Source organism: Camelus bactrianus, chromosome 16 (genome assembly GCF_048773025.1).
Source record: "Camelus bactrianus isolate YW-2024 breed Bactrian camel chromosome 16, ASM4877302v1, whole genome shotgun sequence".
NCBI classification, from domain to species: Eukaryota; Metazoa; Chordata; class Mammalia; order Artiodactyla; family Camelidae; genus Camelus; species Camelus bactrianus.
Window position 1 is genome coordinate 50,525,180 of NC_133554.1, and position 17,843 is coordinate 50,543,022.

Here is a 17,843-nt window from a genome sequence, read left to right on the forward strand (position 1 = left end):
AAGTGACAGCCTCCTTGCATGAGTCCATCTGTTATCTTAATGCTATTCTGAACAGGGTAAACATAAACAAACATTATTCTATCCCTCTCCTAGGTGTTTCAGCTTATGGCAGGTGGTTGACAATGGGCAGGGCAGAGCAGTGGGAAAGTGTTTTTCATTCCACCTGCATGGTTAAGTCTATCAGCCAATTGCAGATCAACTTAGAATGTAGTAGTATACTGAGATAAGCATGATTACATCTGACTGGCATTAAAAAGAAAAAAAAAACTATAACCAACATCATCTACCATCACCATTGTTGTGTATAATAAAGGAAAAAAGAGGCTGGAATGTCAAACTCCCAGCAGGGAGAAAAGGGCAGGTCTTCCTGGGTAAAAAGAATTGGCATTCTTACACTGATATTTCACCCTGGACTGGTGAAAAACCTCATTCGTGACCACACTCTGTGTTTGGGAAGCTCTGCTCAGCCTGGTGATTGGATGCTTGTCGCTCATGGACGTCCTGGGTAGGAAGTGGAGTTCTGAATGGGGAAATGAGACCTGCGTTCCCAGGGCCGTCCTTTTCCCTGCTTCAGTCTCTGCCCCTGCTCTTATGCTATGAGACCTTAACTTTTTCCTTCCATCTTTCCCTGTAGGCAAGAAGCGAAATCCTGGCCTTAAAATTCCAAAGGAAGCATTTGAACAACCTCAGACCAGTTCCACGTAAGTTGGCAGCATCATTATCTTAATCCAAACACGTTGAGCTTTACGGATTTCCAGGGAATGGGAATTCAGTTTTGGACTGGTGAGCGGTATCTTGACTACGGAAATAGTTGTTAGAAAGGAGAGCACTTTAAAGGGGGAAGCCATGTACTCACTGCTCTGAGACTTGAAAAGAAAAATCATACTCCGTTAGTCTACATGGAATGGGTAGCTTTTAACTCAGTGTCTCATATTATTGGTTGGTTAAAAATTCTACAAACGTGTTTAGCAGATGGGGATCCATGTAAATCCAGAAAAGTCCATGGATATAGACTTTTTGCCTTTTCCATGTAGATCTGAGCAAACAAATAAATTCCCGAGAGAGCCACTACTATAAAATTTGGGTTGAGGTGGAAAGATGGTATATGGTGAGGACTTAGCATCCTGACTCCTAAATCCTGTCCCATATAAACAGAAGGCAAAATGAGGTAATGGAACACTCCTTTTTTAGCTGAGCCTCTGGATCAAATCCCTAAGTGAGCTCAAGTCCTGGTAAAGCAGGGTACCCTCTCCCTGAGCCTCCTTCTTGTTTCCTTGTCTCTCTGTAAGGTGGGAGGGTATTTCCTGCCTGGCTGGGGCTATGACCACCTATCAAAGCATCTGCATGGGGGAATAGAAATTCCAAGGGGCACTACAAAGGCAGGTCAAGTACAAAGAGAGGCTATCCCAATGGAAGCCTGAATTTTTAAGGCTTTTACTCATCTATGAAAAAAATGCCTCCTTTTGTGGAGATTTTTTGACCTTAACTGTGATTCATTTCTATCAGAAAGTGCACCCCCTGGTGTTGGAATGTGCTAGTAAATATGATCATGTCATGCATGACTTTGCTGAGACCATTGGCCATTGCCTCCCAGGCAACCATATAAACACACTGTCCACTGAAGAACCTCGGAGGACAGAGCAGAGGGGAGGGCTACTCATCAGGGCCTTGGACTGTAGCTCAAGGAGCCAAATTCAAGTGAGTCTGTTCCTTTCATCCTTTCAAAAGGATCTGCAGGAGAAAGTTCTTTCAGTCTCTGCTACCAAATTTTTTTTTCCTTTGGTCCCTCTGATTGCTTTTTCTTCCCTTGGACCTATGAACTGTCTAATTAATAACTTTTTCTCTCTGATTGGTTTCTCGGGAGCTTAGGATCAAATCCCTATACAGGACTCTATTGGGGTACACTTTTAAAAATTTATTTTGAAATAAATGTAGACTCATAGGAGGTTGCAAAGAAATATACAGAAAAAAATCCCACGTACCCTTTCCCTGGCTCGTGTCCTCCTTCTCAATGTTAACGTCTTACACAACTCCACAATCATATCAAAATCAAGAAAGTGGCATTGGTGCAAACTAGATTGTTCAGATTTCACCAGCACTATAAGCACTCATTTGTGTGTGTGTATGTGCGTGTAGCTCTATACAATTTTATCACATGTGTAGCCTTGTATAACTACAACCACAGTCAAGATACTCAACTGTAGAGCACCACATGACTCTTTCCTATTACTACATTAGAGCCGCACCTACCACTCACCCCTCATCCCTGGGGTCCCTAATTCCTGGCAATCACTAATCTGTTCATCCATTTTGTTACTTCATGATTGTCATGTACATGAGATCATGCATCTCCTTTTGGAGATTGGCCTCTTCCATTCAGCATAATTTCCTTGGGGTTCGTTCAAGTTATTGCATATACCCACGGTTCATTCTGTGTTACTGCTGAATACCATTCCATGGTATGGATATAACGTGTGTTATGTGTTAAACCCTTTAGCCTTTGAAGGAAATACGAGTAGTTTCCAGTTTGGGGCTGTTATATGAGTAAAGCTGCTGTGAACATTCATGTGTAAGTTTTTGCATAAAAATGTCTTCATTTCTCTGGGATATAAGTCCAGTGGTGCAATTCCTGGGTTATATGGTAAGTTCATTTTTTAGTTTTGAAAGAACTGCCAAATATTTTCCAGGGTGATTGTACCATGTTATAGTCTTACCAAAAATGTATGAATGACACGGTGTCTCTGCATCCCTGTCAACGTTACCACTGTTTTTCATTTTAGCCACTCTGGCAGATGTGTGGTGATATATCATTGCTGTTTTAATTTTCATTTCTCTAATGGCTACTGATGTTGAATACTTTTGGTGTTTATTTTCCATGCACATATCTTCTTTGGTGAAACGTCTGTGCACTTCTTTGCCTATTATCTAATCAGATTTTTTTTTTTTTTTGATGTTGAGTTTTGAGAGTTCTTCATATATCCAAAACACAAAAGAGTTTGTCAGATATGTGATTCAAGAACACTGTCTCCCAGTCTGTAATGGGTCTTTTTGTCTCTCTACTTTGATGAAGTCCAGTCGATCAGTTTTAACTCTTACGGATTATGTTTTTGGTGACAAGTTTAAGAACCCTTTGCTTAGTCCTGGGTCATGTAAATTTTCTCTGATGTTCTTTTTTAGAAGATTTATAATTTTACATTTTAGGTTTAAGTCTATGATACATTTTGAGTTTAATTTTTGTACAAGGTGTGAGGTTTAGGTTGGGCTTTATTTTTTTTGCCAATGGATTTCTAATTGCTCTAATGCCTTTTGCTGAAAAGGCTCTCCCTCCTCCACTGAATTGCTTTTGCTCCTTTCTCACATACTAACTGGGCATGTTTGTTTGGATCTATTTATGGGTTCTCTATTCTGTTCTGTTGATCTGTGTGTCTGTCCAGTATCACACTGTCTTGATACCTGCAGCTATGTAGTAAGCCTTAACATTGGGAAAAGTGATTCCTCCCACTTCATTCTTCTTTTTCAGAACTATTTTGGTTATTCTAGGGCCATCCTCTTTTCATATTAGCTTTAGGATAATTTTATCTATAACTACAAATAAACTTGCTGAGATTTTTGATAGGAATTGTGTTTAACCTCTAGATCAACTGAGGGAGAACTGGCATCTTTACTACACAGAATCATTCAGTCCATGGATGTGGTAGATTTTTCCAAGTATTTAGATTTTCTTTGATTTCTTCCATCATGATTTTATAGTTTTCATCATACAGATTCTCTACATTAGGCTTTGTTAAGATTCACACGTATTTTCTTTTTCAAAAGCAATTCAAATTGTATTCCACTTTTGATTTTGATTTCCATTTGTTCATTGTCAGTATTTAGAAATGTGGTTGATTTTTGTAGACTGTGTCTCCTGTGACCTTACTAAACCCAATTATTAGTTCTAGGAACTTTTAATGTAGATTCCTTAGAGTTTTCTGAGTAGACAGTCATACCTTCTGCAAAATGAGAAAGTTTTATTTCTTTCTTTCCTATTATTTTTTTAACTTTTATTTTACCTTATTTCAGTGGCAAGGATGTTCAGCACTATGTTGAATAAGATTGGTGAGAGCAGGCAACCCTGCTTTGCTCCCCAGCATAGTGGGAAAGCATTTAATCTTTCACCATTAAACCGTGGTGTTAGTTAGGTCTTTGTAGATGTTGTGTGTGAGTTTGAAGAAGTTCCTCTCTCATCGTAGTGTACTCAGAGTTTTTATTATGAATGTATATTGAATTTTGTTGAGTGCTTTTTTTGTGCATCAGTTAATGTGATTATAGATTTTTCTTTGTCCTTCTTTGCTGATGTGAATTATACTGATTTTTAAAATATTGAACTAGCCTTGCATACCCCAACATAAATCCCACTTGCTTGTGGTATATTGCTTTTTACACATTGTTTGATTTGATCTGCTAAAATGTTGAGTATTTTTGTCTTAAGTTCATGACAGATGTTGGTCTGTAGTAGGGTTTGTGTGTGTGTGTGTTTGTGTGTGCTGTTATGTTCTGGTTTTGATATTAAGGTAATGCTGGCTTTATAAAATGAGTTGTTAGGAATACATTCTTCTATTTTTCTGGTAGACATTGTGTAAGATAAGTGATAATTCTTTGAAAAAATTTGAGCTATAATTGACATAAATCATTATATTAGTTTTAGATATTCAACATAATGATTACATACATGCAATTCTTTTTTTTTTTTTTTTAGTGTTTGCTAAAATTCTCCAGTGAAACAAAATGAGCTTGTATGTTCCTTTTTCTATAGTTTTTAAATTACAAATTCATTTTAATAGTTACGGGACAATTCAGATGATCTATCTTATTATAGCTAAGTATGGTAAGTTTGGTTTTTAAGGGATTGGTACATTTCTTCTAAGTTGTTGAATTTATGAAAGTAAAGTTGTTCATAGTATTTCCTAATTATTCTTTTAATGGCTGCAGGATATGTTGTGATAGCCCCCTTCTTTTTTTTTTTTTTTTTTTTTTGCTGATATTGACACTTTGCATCGTCTCCCTTCTTAATCTATTAGTCTTGCTAGAGGTTTATCAATTTTATGGATTTTTTAAAAATGGTTCAACTGTTTTCCTTATTTTCCTGTTTTCAACTTTATTGATTTGTGCTCTTATCTTTATTATTTCCTTTAGGATATATATATATATATATATTTTATGCTATCACTTTTATTCCTTTTTTTACTGAAGTACAGTCAGTTACAATGTATCAATTTCTGGTGTACAGCACAATGTCCCAGTCATGCATATACATATATATATTTGTTTTCATATTTTTTCATTAAACGTTATTACAAGATATTGAACATAGTTCCCTGTGCTATACAGAAGAAATGTTTTTTAAAATCTACTTTTATATATAGTGGCTAACATTTATAAATCTCAAACTCCCAAATTTATCCCTTCCCACCCCCTTTCCTTAGTAACCATAAAATTGTTTACTATGTCTGGGAGTCTGTTTCTGTTCTGCAGATGAGTTCAGTGTCCTTTTTTTTTTTTTAGATTCCACGTATAAGTGCTATCATATGGTATTTTTCTTTCTCTATCTGGCTTACTTCATTTAGAATGATGATCTCTAGGTCCATCCATGTTGCTGCAAATGGCATTATTTTATCTTTTTGATGGCTGAGTAGTATTCCATTGTATAGATATACCGAAACTTCTTTATCCAGTCATCTGTTGATGGACATTTAGGTTGCTTCCATGTTTTGGCTATTGTAAATAGTGCTGCTATGAATAGGATATATTTTTATATCCACCTCTTAGTTGTCTTACATTCCTCCCCTTTAACATTTGCTAGTCTTCACCTTCTTCTACTTTATATGAATATTCTGTTTTTTATGAATGTTTGAAAACTACCATAAATCCTTCCTTGGTATAAACACAGTGAATAAAAATCTTTGCAAAGATTAAAAGTAGTTTCCTTGTTGTCTTTCCCTCATGTAGTAGAATAAACCTGGAATAAACTTTTCTGTTTCATAGTGTGAAGCCAGGGTCACTTCATTATTGTAAACTATGCCACATTAGCTCATGGAGAGGCTTATTATTAATATTAATATTATTATTATTATTATTATTATTATTATTATTATTATACTGAGGCTTAAATTTGTGGAAGAAGCTTCCACATTTTGAGTTTTTCTTGGCAAGTTTTTGAGGTTGGCTTGGTGATTCTTACCGTTTATACCCTGCTGCCTTCTGCTGGACTACACAAAAATAAACAGACTGGGACAGAGCCCCATTCTTTTTAGTGCTGTGTGTGGTCCCTTTGCTTGAGTTCTTTCTTTGGGTAACTGATGCCAATGTGTCTTTGAGATTTCTGGGCTGCCCCTCACTTGATTGGCACTCACTAATTCTAAATCAAGTCTCTGCTAGTCAGTCTTATTTAATCCTCACAAGAAACTCAAAAGGCGGTTGTTCTTACTCTCACTTTTCATAAATGAGAAGACAGACATGTACAAGGGTCAGATACCTTGCTCAGAGCAGTTGAGCACAGAGTTCAGCACTGGTGCCAGAATGCCTAGGTTCACACTTGGGATCTGAAGTTCACCAGGTGAATATCTTAGGCAGCTTACCTAACCCTACTAAGCCTTCGTTTCCCCTTATGAAAAACGGGAATAAACACCAAAGTGGTTGCTATGAGGATTAGATGTCAGAGTCTCTGTGAAGTGTCTAGCCTAGTGCCTGTTCCAGTGTAATTTCTCAATGAAGGCAGCACTAAGTGTTGTTATTATTACTTCACTTAATAAGTGGAAGAGCTGGCATGCAAACTCAGGGCCCTCCAGCTCTCCAGCATGAGCTCTGAGTCACACCATCAGATTGCCAGGGACGGCAGCTGAATGCCACGGCTCTGAAATGAGAGGTAGGGTCTTCCACTCCTGCAGGTGAGAGGACTTCCTGACATGGATCTGGGTTCTAGTCACCATCTCTTTGAATGTGCTGACATTATTTTGTCTGTTTCAATGTCAGCTCCTCACATTATAATAGAGATAATATCCTCTAAGAGTTGTGAAAATTAAAGAAGATATTTTCTGTAAAGGGGCTAGCACAGTATCTGGCCCAAGGAGATGCCTAGTAAATATTATTAGGTTATAAGTAAACACTGTTATTAACCTTGTTGTTGTAGATGGATGATAATTGTAACAGCAACCGGTAAACGCATTACTCATGTAGAACTGTAAATAAGTAAGTATTTTAATAAACCAAAGCTGGTTGTTTATGTAAAAATCTAATAGTAGGTGTGACCTTTGGAATACCTTTGGCCTTCCAGGGTTAGGAATTTCGTAATACGTTTGGTTCTCTCCCCAGAGGACTAAAACATTGAATAATCAACAGAGAATGTCCACCCACAGTTTAAACCTCCTGTAGGGACTCGGTGCCCCAGGCAAACTAATATGCCCAGCCCTGGACAGAACGCAGTGTCAACTAATTCAGTCCGAGCTGTCAGTCTTGGCCCCATCATTTGATGCTTTTGGCAGACTCCACTAGCCTGAAGTCCTCAGGCTTGGGTGGACTGATCATTTTCATTAGAGGAGGCCTGGGTGTCGGGGGCAGGTTCCTTGGATTCAGTCAGACTTGGACTGGAATCATGGCTTCACCACTTGGGAGCAAGTTAGTTAAACTCTAAACCAGTTTTTCATTTGGAACATGGGAATAATGGCACTCATGGGTGTGTGTGTGTGTGTGTGTTTGTGTGTGTGTGTGTTTTAATTATATGAGATGCAGGTAACACACTTAGCCCAAACTTCACCATAGACTTCCTTCTCTTAGCTAAAGACTGAGCCTTGGCTGATGTGAGTTTTATTTTCAGCTCTGTTGAGGACTGTATGGATGGCTTCAGCATATCGCTGAACTTTTCTGGGTTTCATTTTTCTCATTCTGGAAAATGGCATGAAACCCTCCTATTAGGTAGAGATATAATGCAAGGTTCGCATAAAGCTAGAGTCAGCAAACTTTTTTGCAAAATATCAGAGAGTAAATATTTTGAGCTACCCAGACCACAGTGGCCTCTGTTGGAGATTCTTTGTTTTTTTTTTTTTACAACCCTTTAAACGTGTAAAGTTCATTGTTAGCTGGGTCATAAACTGTAATTTGCAGAGCCCTGGTATGAATACTAGAATATTAGACCTGGAAGAGTTTTTACTCAAAACTCTCATTGAATGGCAAGGACACGGAGGGAGGTAGCGCCAAATAACTAGTGACCTTTTCTGTTGCTTTAGTGTCTGAACAATTGCAAAAGGTTTTTGACTGTTTATATTAGTCACATGTTTCAAGTAATGTTTGTCTTTATTTCAAAGTTCCATTGTAATTAGTACAAACAAATTGTGACAACTAGAAAAAAACAGTTTTCGAGGTTTTAAGAGTGAGAAATTAGATTTTTAGAAACTTAATTCCTTTGGAAAGTGTTTCTGAAGAAAGATTCCCTGCTCAGAAACACAAGATACGTAAAAACATCTCTGCCAGTCCTGGTTTTAAATTAGTGTAGGAAAACTTTATTTTAGGTATTCTATACATTTGAAAGGGATTTTGAAGTGAGGGAGGGTTGCCATTAAAACCTTAGATTCAAGTGTATATCTGTGTTTATATTCCTACCTTTTCCTTATTTTATTTATTTAGTTAGTTTCAGCAGAAGGGGTAGAATTAAAATACATTAGGGTTGGGAAAATTGTCATGCGCCAAGGATTTTTTTTTGCTGTTCCTTTCATTTTTCCTTGTATTCTCCTAGAGACAATTCTGGCCTGGAACATCCCCTTAGGGAGACCTGCGTTTCCAAAACCTTCTTTGGTCACCCTTGTTCAGGCAGCATCGAGATTCTTTTGTCTTAGCTTCCAGTTGTCTTATTTGTTTGAGCATATTGTTTATTATGTATATCTTGTTTGCTGTTTCTTGGCGTTCACTACTTTATTCATAATGCTTTTGGTGTATTTATTTGAAGAAAATGCTCCTCTAGGCTCCTACTTAGGTGCACAGCCAAAGCTAAACATCATTCTCTTCAGTGGATGGTTATCAACCGAGGTAGCAATGAAGTAGTAGAAATAAGTACACACAAGGGGACTGTGGGCTCTCTTTTATGGAGACACAAAAGCAGCAGACCTCTAGCTGCTGACATGACCCCTGGGGAGTATGTACACTGTGTATGGAAGAAATATCCCAACTAGGTTAGCCAGCCTGGTAGGACAGAAAGTATTCAGACATGAAAATCCGGACATCTGGGTTAGTTGTGACCTTGGGCAAGTCACTTCACCTGTCTGGACCCTTTTTTTCCTATAAAGGCAGGATTAGGTACGTTTGGAATTCCTATGATCTGTGAATTGTATGAGTTAACAGAACAATATTGTTTCTTTTTAAAAAAAAACACTTGTGGAAAAAGTGGTGGGATAATGGGGCATGTGGGTGCTCTTGGATGAAAGAATAGTTTAGTACTTATACTTACTTATAAGAATGTAATTATACTGGGGCTTACTAGAATAGTATAATTATCCACATAACTATACATATATATAGTTATGACTCTTATGTATTGAATATTTACTGCCTGTCAGGCATTCTGCTGCACATTTTACTGAGAATATCTCATTTAATACTCTCCTACTCCATGAGATAGCATACTAATATCCTCGTATTAAAGAAGAAATGAAAGCTCAGAGATTAAGTGATTTAAGTGCAAATGTATTTTATTCCAAATTCCACACTATTAAACCTTTATGCTGCTTTATTTTACTTATGAGCTTTCACCTTATTCCTAAGGAAAAATTTCTCCAGTTGCATATGCTTGGGGAAGGTCATATCTGACTAAATGGCTCATGTTTTTTTTTTTTTTCTCCTTCTTCTCTTTTTTAGGCCACCTCGAGATTTAGACTCCAAAGCTTGCATTTCTATTGGAAATCAGGTGAGAAAAATCATGTCTGCCAGTTAATATCTTGACCATTTCATGTGTACACTTTCCGACTGGCCAAAGAAAATTGTGTTTTCCGTAACATGCTGTCACGGCGTGGGTCAATAAAGCCTGAATTTAAACGGAAGAGGTCTGTGGAGCGCCTACTATTTTGAGTGTTGAATTGAAATCAGGCTATTGTGGTCCTAATGGAAGGTATTTGAGGAGAGTAGATGGTTCTCTTTGAGGTGCATTCTTCAAAGTCCAAGCACAGATCTGGTTACCACCAGTCAGCAAATGGATTACACATGTAATTAAGGGGGCAGGGCCAAAGAACCGCATGTCTAGATAGCTTTCACGAAGCAGTCTGGAATCTGAGTTGGAGATGGATCTCCGCACTGCCTGTGACAAGCAGGGGGCACACTGTGGGAGCCTAAACATCTCCCAGCACATCTTGCTTTCGGTGGCGGCTTGGAAAGCTTCTAGATCAGAACTAGAAACGACCCTTATAACGCTGGGAGAAGCCAGAGAGAGGACGAGGTGGTCTATGTCCAGCTTATTCCCCTTTTTCGCATTGCATTATTACTTGTCTCTCTGACAGAACTTTGAGGTGAAGGCGGATGACCTGGAGCCCATAGTGGAACTGGGGCGAGGTGCCTACGGGGTGGTGGAGAAGATGCGGCACGTGCCCAGCGGGCAGATCATGGCGGTGAAGGTAGCGTCCACACTCCCCAGACGTTTTCTATTCTGTGCAGTATACCTTCGTCCGTCTCAACTGCACGTCAGCTCTTTTCATACAAGCAAAACAATCTTTGATGGGATGAAATGGAAAAGCTTATTTGTAGGGAACACTGTTTCCCTCCAAATATTTGAAAAATGCTTCCCTGGTATGAGTTGCATGTATTTTTTCTTTAAACTGATACACCTGACCCTCTCCTTTTAATTTTTTATGCAGCCACCATGTCATCATCACACATAAAAAATTAGCAGTACTTCCTTAAGGTCATATGATACCAGGTCCAAGTTAAAATGACCTTGATTATTTCTAAGTTGCTGTTTGGTTTTTCAAATCAGAATCCAAACAAAAGCTCAAATATTGCATTTGTTTTTTTGTATCTAAATCTCTTTTAATGTTTATTCTGTTGCTTTTAAAAAATTGTCCCTGAAAATCAGGAAACCAGAATTGAGGGAGAAAATTGTCTCTATTTGTGGAAAATGAGAGGATTAAATTATCTTGAGCAAATTTGCATAGTTTTTGAGCTACAAAAAAATTTAGAATCATTGCATATTTCTTTTTTTTAATTTTTAAATTTTTTTATTTTTTTTAACATTTTTTATTGATTTATAATCATTTTACAATGTTGTGTCAAATTCCAGTGTTCAGCACAATTCTTCAGTCATTCATGGACATATACACACTCATTGTCACATTTTTTTCTCTGTGAGTTATCATAACATTTTGTGTATATTTCCCTGTGCTATACAGTGTAGTCTATTCTACAATTTTGAAATCCCAGTCTATCCCTTCCCACCCTCCACCCCCCTGGTAACCACAAGTCTGTATTCTCTGTCTGTGAGTCTATTTCTGTCCTGTATTTACGCTTTGTTTTTGTTTGTTTGTTTTTGGTTTTGTTTTTTAGATTCCACATATGAGCGATCTCATATGGTATTTTTCTTTCTCTTTCTGGCTTACTTCACTTAGAATGACATTCTCCAGGAGCATCCATGTTGCTGCAAATGGCATTATGTTGTCGGTTTTTATGGCTGAGTAGTATTCCATTGTATAAATATACCACCTCTTCTTTATCCAGTCACCTGTTGATGGACATTTAGGCTGTTTCCATGTTTTGGCTATTGTAAATAGTGCTGCTATGAACATTGGGGTGCAGGTGTCATCCTGAAGTAGATTTCCTTCTGGATACAAGCCCAGGAGTGGGATTCCTGGGTCATATGGTAAGTCTATTCCTAGTCTTTTGAGGAATCTCCACACTGTTTTCCATAGTGGCTGCACCAAACTGCATTCCCACCAGCAGTGTAGGAGGGTTCCCCTTTCTCCACAGCCTCTCCAGCATTTGTCATTTGTGGATTTTTGAATGACGGCCATTCTGACTGGTGTGAGGTGATACCTCATTGTAGTTTTGATTTGCATTTCTCTGATAATTAGTGATATTGAGCATTTTTTTCATGTGCTTTTTGATCATTTTTATGTCTTCCTTGGAGAATTGCTTGTTTAGGTCTTCTGCCCATTTTTGGATTGGGTTGTTTATTTTTTTCTTACTGAGTCGTATGAGCTGCTTATATATTCTGGAGATCAAGCCTTTGTCGGTTTCACTTGCAAAAATTTTCTCCCATTCCGTAGGTTTTCTTCTTGTTTTATTTCTGGTTTCCTTTGCTGTGCAGAAGCTTGTAAGTTTCATTAGGTCCCATTTGTTTATTCTTGCTTTTATTTCTTCTAGGAGAAAATTTTTTAAATGTATGTCAGATAATGTTTTGCCTATGTTTTCCTCTAGGAGGTTTCTTGTATCTTGTCTTATGTTTAAGTCTTTGATCCATTTTGAGTTGATTTTTGTATATGGTGTAAGGGAGTGTTCTAGCTTCATTGTTTTACATGCTGCTGTCCAGTTTTCCCAACACCATTTGTTGAAGAGACTGTCTTTATTCCAATGTATATTCTTGCCTCCTTTGTCAAAGATGAGTTGACCAAAAGTTTGTGGGTTCATTTCTGGGCTCTCTATTCTGTTCCATTGGTCTATATGTCTGTTCTGGTACCAATAGCATGCTGTCTTGATGACTGTAGCTCTATAGTATTGTCTGAAGTCTGGGAGAGTTATTCCTCCAGCCTCTTTCTTTCTCTTCAGTAATGCTTTGGCAATTCTAGGTCTTTGATGGTTCCATATGAATTTTATTATGATTTTTTCTAGTTCTGTGAAATATGTCCTGGGTAATTGGATAGGGATTGCATTAAATCTGTAGATTGCCTTGGGCAGTGTGACCATTTTAACAATATTGATTCTTCCAATCCAAGAGCATGGAATATCTTTCCATTTTTTAAAGTCTTCTTTAATTTCCTTCATCAATGGTTTATAGTTTTCTGTGTATAATTCTTTCACCTCCTTGGTTAGATTTATTCCCAGATATTTTATTACTTTGGGTGCTATTTTAAAGGGGATTGTTTCTTTACTTTCTTCTTCTGTTGATTTATCGTTAGTGTAAAGAAATGCAACTGATTTTTGAACGTTAATTTTGTAACCTGCTACCTTGCTGAATTCTTCCATCAGCTCTAGTAGCTTTTGTGTGGACCTTTTAGGGTTTTCTATATATAGTAACATGTCATCAGCATATAATGACACTTTTACCTCTTCTTTTCCAATTTGGATCCCTTTTATTTCTTTCTCTTGCCTGACTGCTGTGGCTAGGACTTCCAGGACTATGTTGAATAGGAGTGGTGATAGTGGGCATCCTTGTCTTGTCCCAGATTTTAGTGGGAAGCTTTTGAGGTTTTCACTGTTGAGTACTATGCTGGCTGTAGGTTTGTCATATATAGCTTTTATGATGTTGAGATATGTTCCCTCTATACCCACTTTGGCGAGAGTTTTTATCATAAATGGGTGTTGAATTTTATCAAATGCTTTTTCTGCATCGATTGAGATGATCATGTGGTTTTTGTCCTTTCTCTTGTTGATGTGATGTATTACACTGATTGATTTGCATATGTTGAACCAGCCTTGTGTCCCTGGGATGAACCCCACTTGGTCATGATGTATAATCTTTTTTATGTGTTGTTGGATTCTATTTGCTAAAATTTTGGTGAGGATTTTGGCGTCTATGTTCATCAGTGATATTGGCCTATAATTCTCTTTTTTTGTAGTGTCTTTGCCTGGTTTTGGTATCAGGGTGATGGTGGCTTCATAGAATGAGTTTGGGAGTAATCCCTCCTTTTCAATCGTCTGGAAGAGTTTGAGAAGGACTGGTATGAGTTCTTCTTTGTATGTTTGGTAGAATTCCCCGGTGAAGCCGTCCGGTCCTGGACTTTTATTTGTAGGGAGGTTTTTAATTGCTATTTCTATTTCCTTTCTAGTGATCGGATTGTTCAAGTGTTCAGATTCTTCTTGATTCAGTTTTGGTGGACAGTATTTTGGCAGGAACTTGTCCATCTCCTCTAGGTTATCCAGTTTGGTTCCATATAGTTTTTCATAATATTCTCGTATGATATTCTGTATTTCTATTTTGTTTGTTGTAATTTCTCCATTTTCCTTTCTTATTTTGCTAATTTGTGCTCTTTTTTCTTCTTTGTGAGTTTGGCCAGAGGTTTGTCGATTTTATTTACTTTTTAAAAAAACCAGCTTTTGGTTTGGTTGATTTTTTCTATGGTCTTGTTAATCTCTATTGTATTTAATTCCTCTCTGATCTTTATTATTTCCTTCCTTCTGCTGCTTTTTGGGGCTTTTTGTTCTTCTTTTTCTAGTTCATTCAGGTGGTGGGTTAAATTGTTTATTTGAGATTGTTCTTCTTTTTTGAGGAAGGCCTGTATCGCTATAAACTTCCCTCTTAGCACTGCCTTTGCTGTGTCCCATAGGTTTTGAGTGGTTGTGCTTTCATTATCATTTGTCTCAAGGTATTTTTTAATTTCAGCTTTGATTTCCTCATTGATCCATTGTTTTTTCAATAACATATTGTTTAATCTCCATGCTTTCCTTTTTTTCTCCTTTGTTTCTCTGTTGTTGATTTCCAGTTTCATGGCATTGTGGTCAGTAAAGATGCTTGAGATAATTTCTATCTTCTTAAAATTGTTGAGGTTTCTTTTGTGCCCAAGTACATGATCGATCCTGGAAGATGTTCCATGTGCACTTGAAAAGAATGTATATCCTATTTTTGGGGGGTGTAATGTTCTGAAAATATTCACCAAATCTAGTTTTTCTATTGTAGTATTTAATTTCTCTGTTGCCTTGTTTATTTTCTGTCTGGAAGATCTGTCTAGTGATGTTAATGCAGTGTTAAAATCTCCAACTATGATTGTATTCCCATCAATATCCCCCTTTATCTCTGTTAGTAATTCTTGTATGTACTTAGGTGCTCCTATATTGGGTGCATATATATTAACGAGTGTAATATCCTCATCTTGTATCACTCCTTTAATCATTATAAAATGTCCTTCTTTATCTTTCTTTATGGCCTTTGTTTTAAAGTCTATTTTGTCTGAAATCAGTACTGCAACACCTGCTTTTTTGGCTTTTCCATTTGCATGGAATATCCTTTTCCATCCTTTCACTCTCAATCTATATGTGTCCTTCTCCCTAAAGTGGGTCTCTTGTATGCAGCATATTGAAGGTTCTTGCTTTATTATTCAGTCTGCTGCTCTGTGCCTTTTGACTGGAGCATTTAGTCCATTAACATTTACAGTAATTAATGATAGATGTGTGTTTATTGCCATTTTGAACTTATCTTTGCAGTTGAATTGGTATATCCTCTTTGTTCCTTTCTTCTTCCTTTTGTGGTTTCGTAATTTTCCTTTGTATTTTCATGGATTTTATTTAATTTTTGTGACTCCTTTGTAAAGTTTTGGCTTGTGGTTACCCTTTTTTGTAAATCTATCAACCCATTACTATAATTGTTTTTATTAAACTGATAGTAACATGATCTCAAACCCATCCTACTGTTAAAAAAATTTTAAAAAGAAAGAAAAAAATATTCTATATTTCCCTGCCTCCCTCTCCCACTCTCAGTGATTTGTATGTCTTCTTTTATAATTTCATGTTTACTTTATTTGTAATTCATGAGTTATCACCTTTCCAGTTGTGTGTTTCTCATTTCTGTAGCATCCTGCTGCTTTTCTATTTAGAATAGCCCTTTCAATATTTCTTTTAGGATGGGTTTAGTGTTGCTAAACTCCTGCAGCTTTTTTTTTGTCTGTGAAACTCTTTATTTCTCCTTCTATCCTCAAGGATAGCCTTGCTGGATAAAGGATTCTAGGCTGCATCTTTTTTTCATTCAGGGCTTTGAATATATCTTGCCACTCCCTTCTGGCCTGTAGTGTTTGTGTAGAGAAATCAGCTGAGAGCCTTATCGGGGTTCCCTTGTAACTTACTCTTTGCTTTTCTCTTGCTGCCTTTAGAATCATTTCTTTATCCTTGACTCTGGCCATCTTGATTATGGTATGTCTTGGTGTGGGTCTATTTGGGTTCTTCCTGTTTGGAACCCTCTGAGCTTCCTGTACTTGGATATCTGATTCCTTCTTTAAGTTTGGGAAGTTTTCAGTCATGATTTCTTCAAAAACCTTTTCAATCCCCTTTGATCTTTCTTCTCCTTCTGGGACCCCTATTATGCGAAGATTGGGACGCTTGATATTATCCCATAGGTCCCTTATGCTATTTTCATTATTTTTTATTTGCTTATCTTGTAGTTCTTCTGAATGGGTGCTTTCTATTGCCCTGTCTTCTAGATCACTAATTCGTTCCTCTGCATTATCTAGTCGGCTTTGCACACCTATTAGATCATTCCTCATCTCTGTCAATGAGTTTACCCATTCTACTTGGCTCTTCTTTATAGCTTCAATTTCATTTTTGACATATTTTATATCTCTAAACACTATCTCTTTTAATTCCTTCAGCAATTCGATCACTCATTTTTTGAAATCTTGATCTAGTAGGCTATCGATGTTTATTTCGTTGATCTTTCTTTCAGGGGATTTCTCTTGTTCTTTTAATTGGGAAAGGTTTTTCTGCTTCTTCATCTTGCTCATACCTCTTTGGCACTGTGGTTTATGGAGTATCAGTTGTTTATTTTGGTCCTTAAGGATTTTATCTATCTGATGCCTATTTAGGAATAGAACTTAGGAAAAAAAGAGAAAAAAATAAGAGAGAGAGAAAGAATTTTAAAAGAAGGGAGAAAGAGGGTTTGAAAACAGTGTATAATGAATAATAGAAGAGTGAGTTGAAGCAGAGTATTAATCGGTATTGAGTATTGAGACGTCCTTTTGAAACCTTTACAAAAAAAGGGGGGTGGGAGATGAATACATGTATTTGAAACCTGTGTCTAATGAATAGCAGGACATCAAAACCCAAGAGAAATAGAAATGAATTAAGAAGTAAAGATTAAGAGAGTAATAGAAAATAGAACAGGTAAAAACAGATTTAAAAAAAAAAGGGGGGGGGGTTTGTCGGTGTTCTCCTGGAGTCTGTGTGCTTTTAATGTGAAGTCTTTCTGTCTTCGTCCTGTTTTGGAAGCTCAGCTTGCTGTTTTCAGAGGCCCTCCGTTGGCGCCCTCTTCTGTGCTGCTCCCAGCACCTGTCGGCAAGCTGATCGCACCTCCTCCTAACACTGGGTCAGGTGCAGCTCTCCTCTGCTGTGGGCGGGCGGGTCGCTGCCCCTCCGGATGCTGCAGTCAGATGTTGCAGACTGGCCGGGTAGGAGGGCGGGTCGTGCCCCCTCCCAGCACCTCTGTCATGGGCTGTGTTCCTGCCCGAAAGGCGGGGGGCCGCTCTCGCTCTACCTGCGCCGCCGCCTGTAGCTCCGCTGCTCTGTGTGGCTGCGCGCTCCGCCCTGGTCGGCGCTCCGCAGGTGGGCTCGGGGAAGACCGAGGGACAGCCCTGTCCTTGCTCTGAGCCAAAACCCAGCTCCTTGTTTGTCTTTGTGGAGCAAGTTCTCTGAGGGACCAGGATGGAAGGATCCTATCTGCCCCGGGCTGCAGGCCAGTCTCAGTCTGGCCTTTGAGGCTGCTAAGCCCTTCGGTGCGGATGCAGGTTTCGCCCCCGCCCCCGCCTGAGTGCTAAGCACAGAGGATATGGCGGCTGCGCCTGAGCCCCGCCTCTCTTCCCCCGAAAACTTTCCGCGGGTTTTCAGAGATGGGGGTGTGCACCCTTCCTCCGAGAGCACATCAACCTTGCTGTTTTATGGAGGGCCCAGGTTGTTCTGCCCTGTGCACCCACAGC

At 38.2% G+C, this 17,843-nt stretch overlaps 1 protein-coding gene across 1 annotated transcript in view; it reads left to right on the forward strand.

The window, feature by feature from the left end:
• The first annotated feature begins 517 nt into the window (after positions 1 to 517).
• Positions 518 to 17,843, forward strand: part of MAP2K6 (mitogen-activated protein kinase kinase 6) — a 49,600-nt gene continuing 32,274 nt past the window's right edge. The window contains 4 exon segments of the mRNA XM_010948617.3: positions 518 to 599; positions 602 to 701; positions 9,883 to 9,931; positions 10,518 to 10,631. Coding sequence (XP_010946919.2) covers positions 533 to 599; positions 602 to 701; positions 9,883 to 9,931; positions 10,518 to 10,631 — 330 coding nt within the window. The 5' untranslated portion in view covers positions 518 to 532.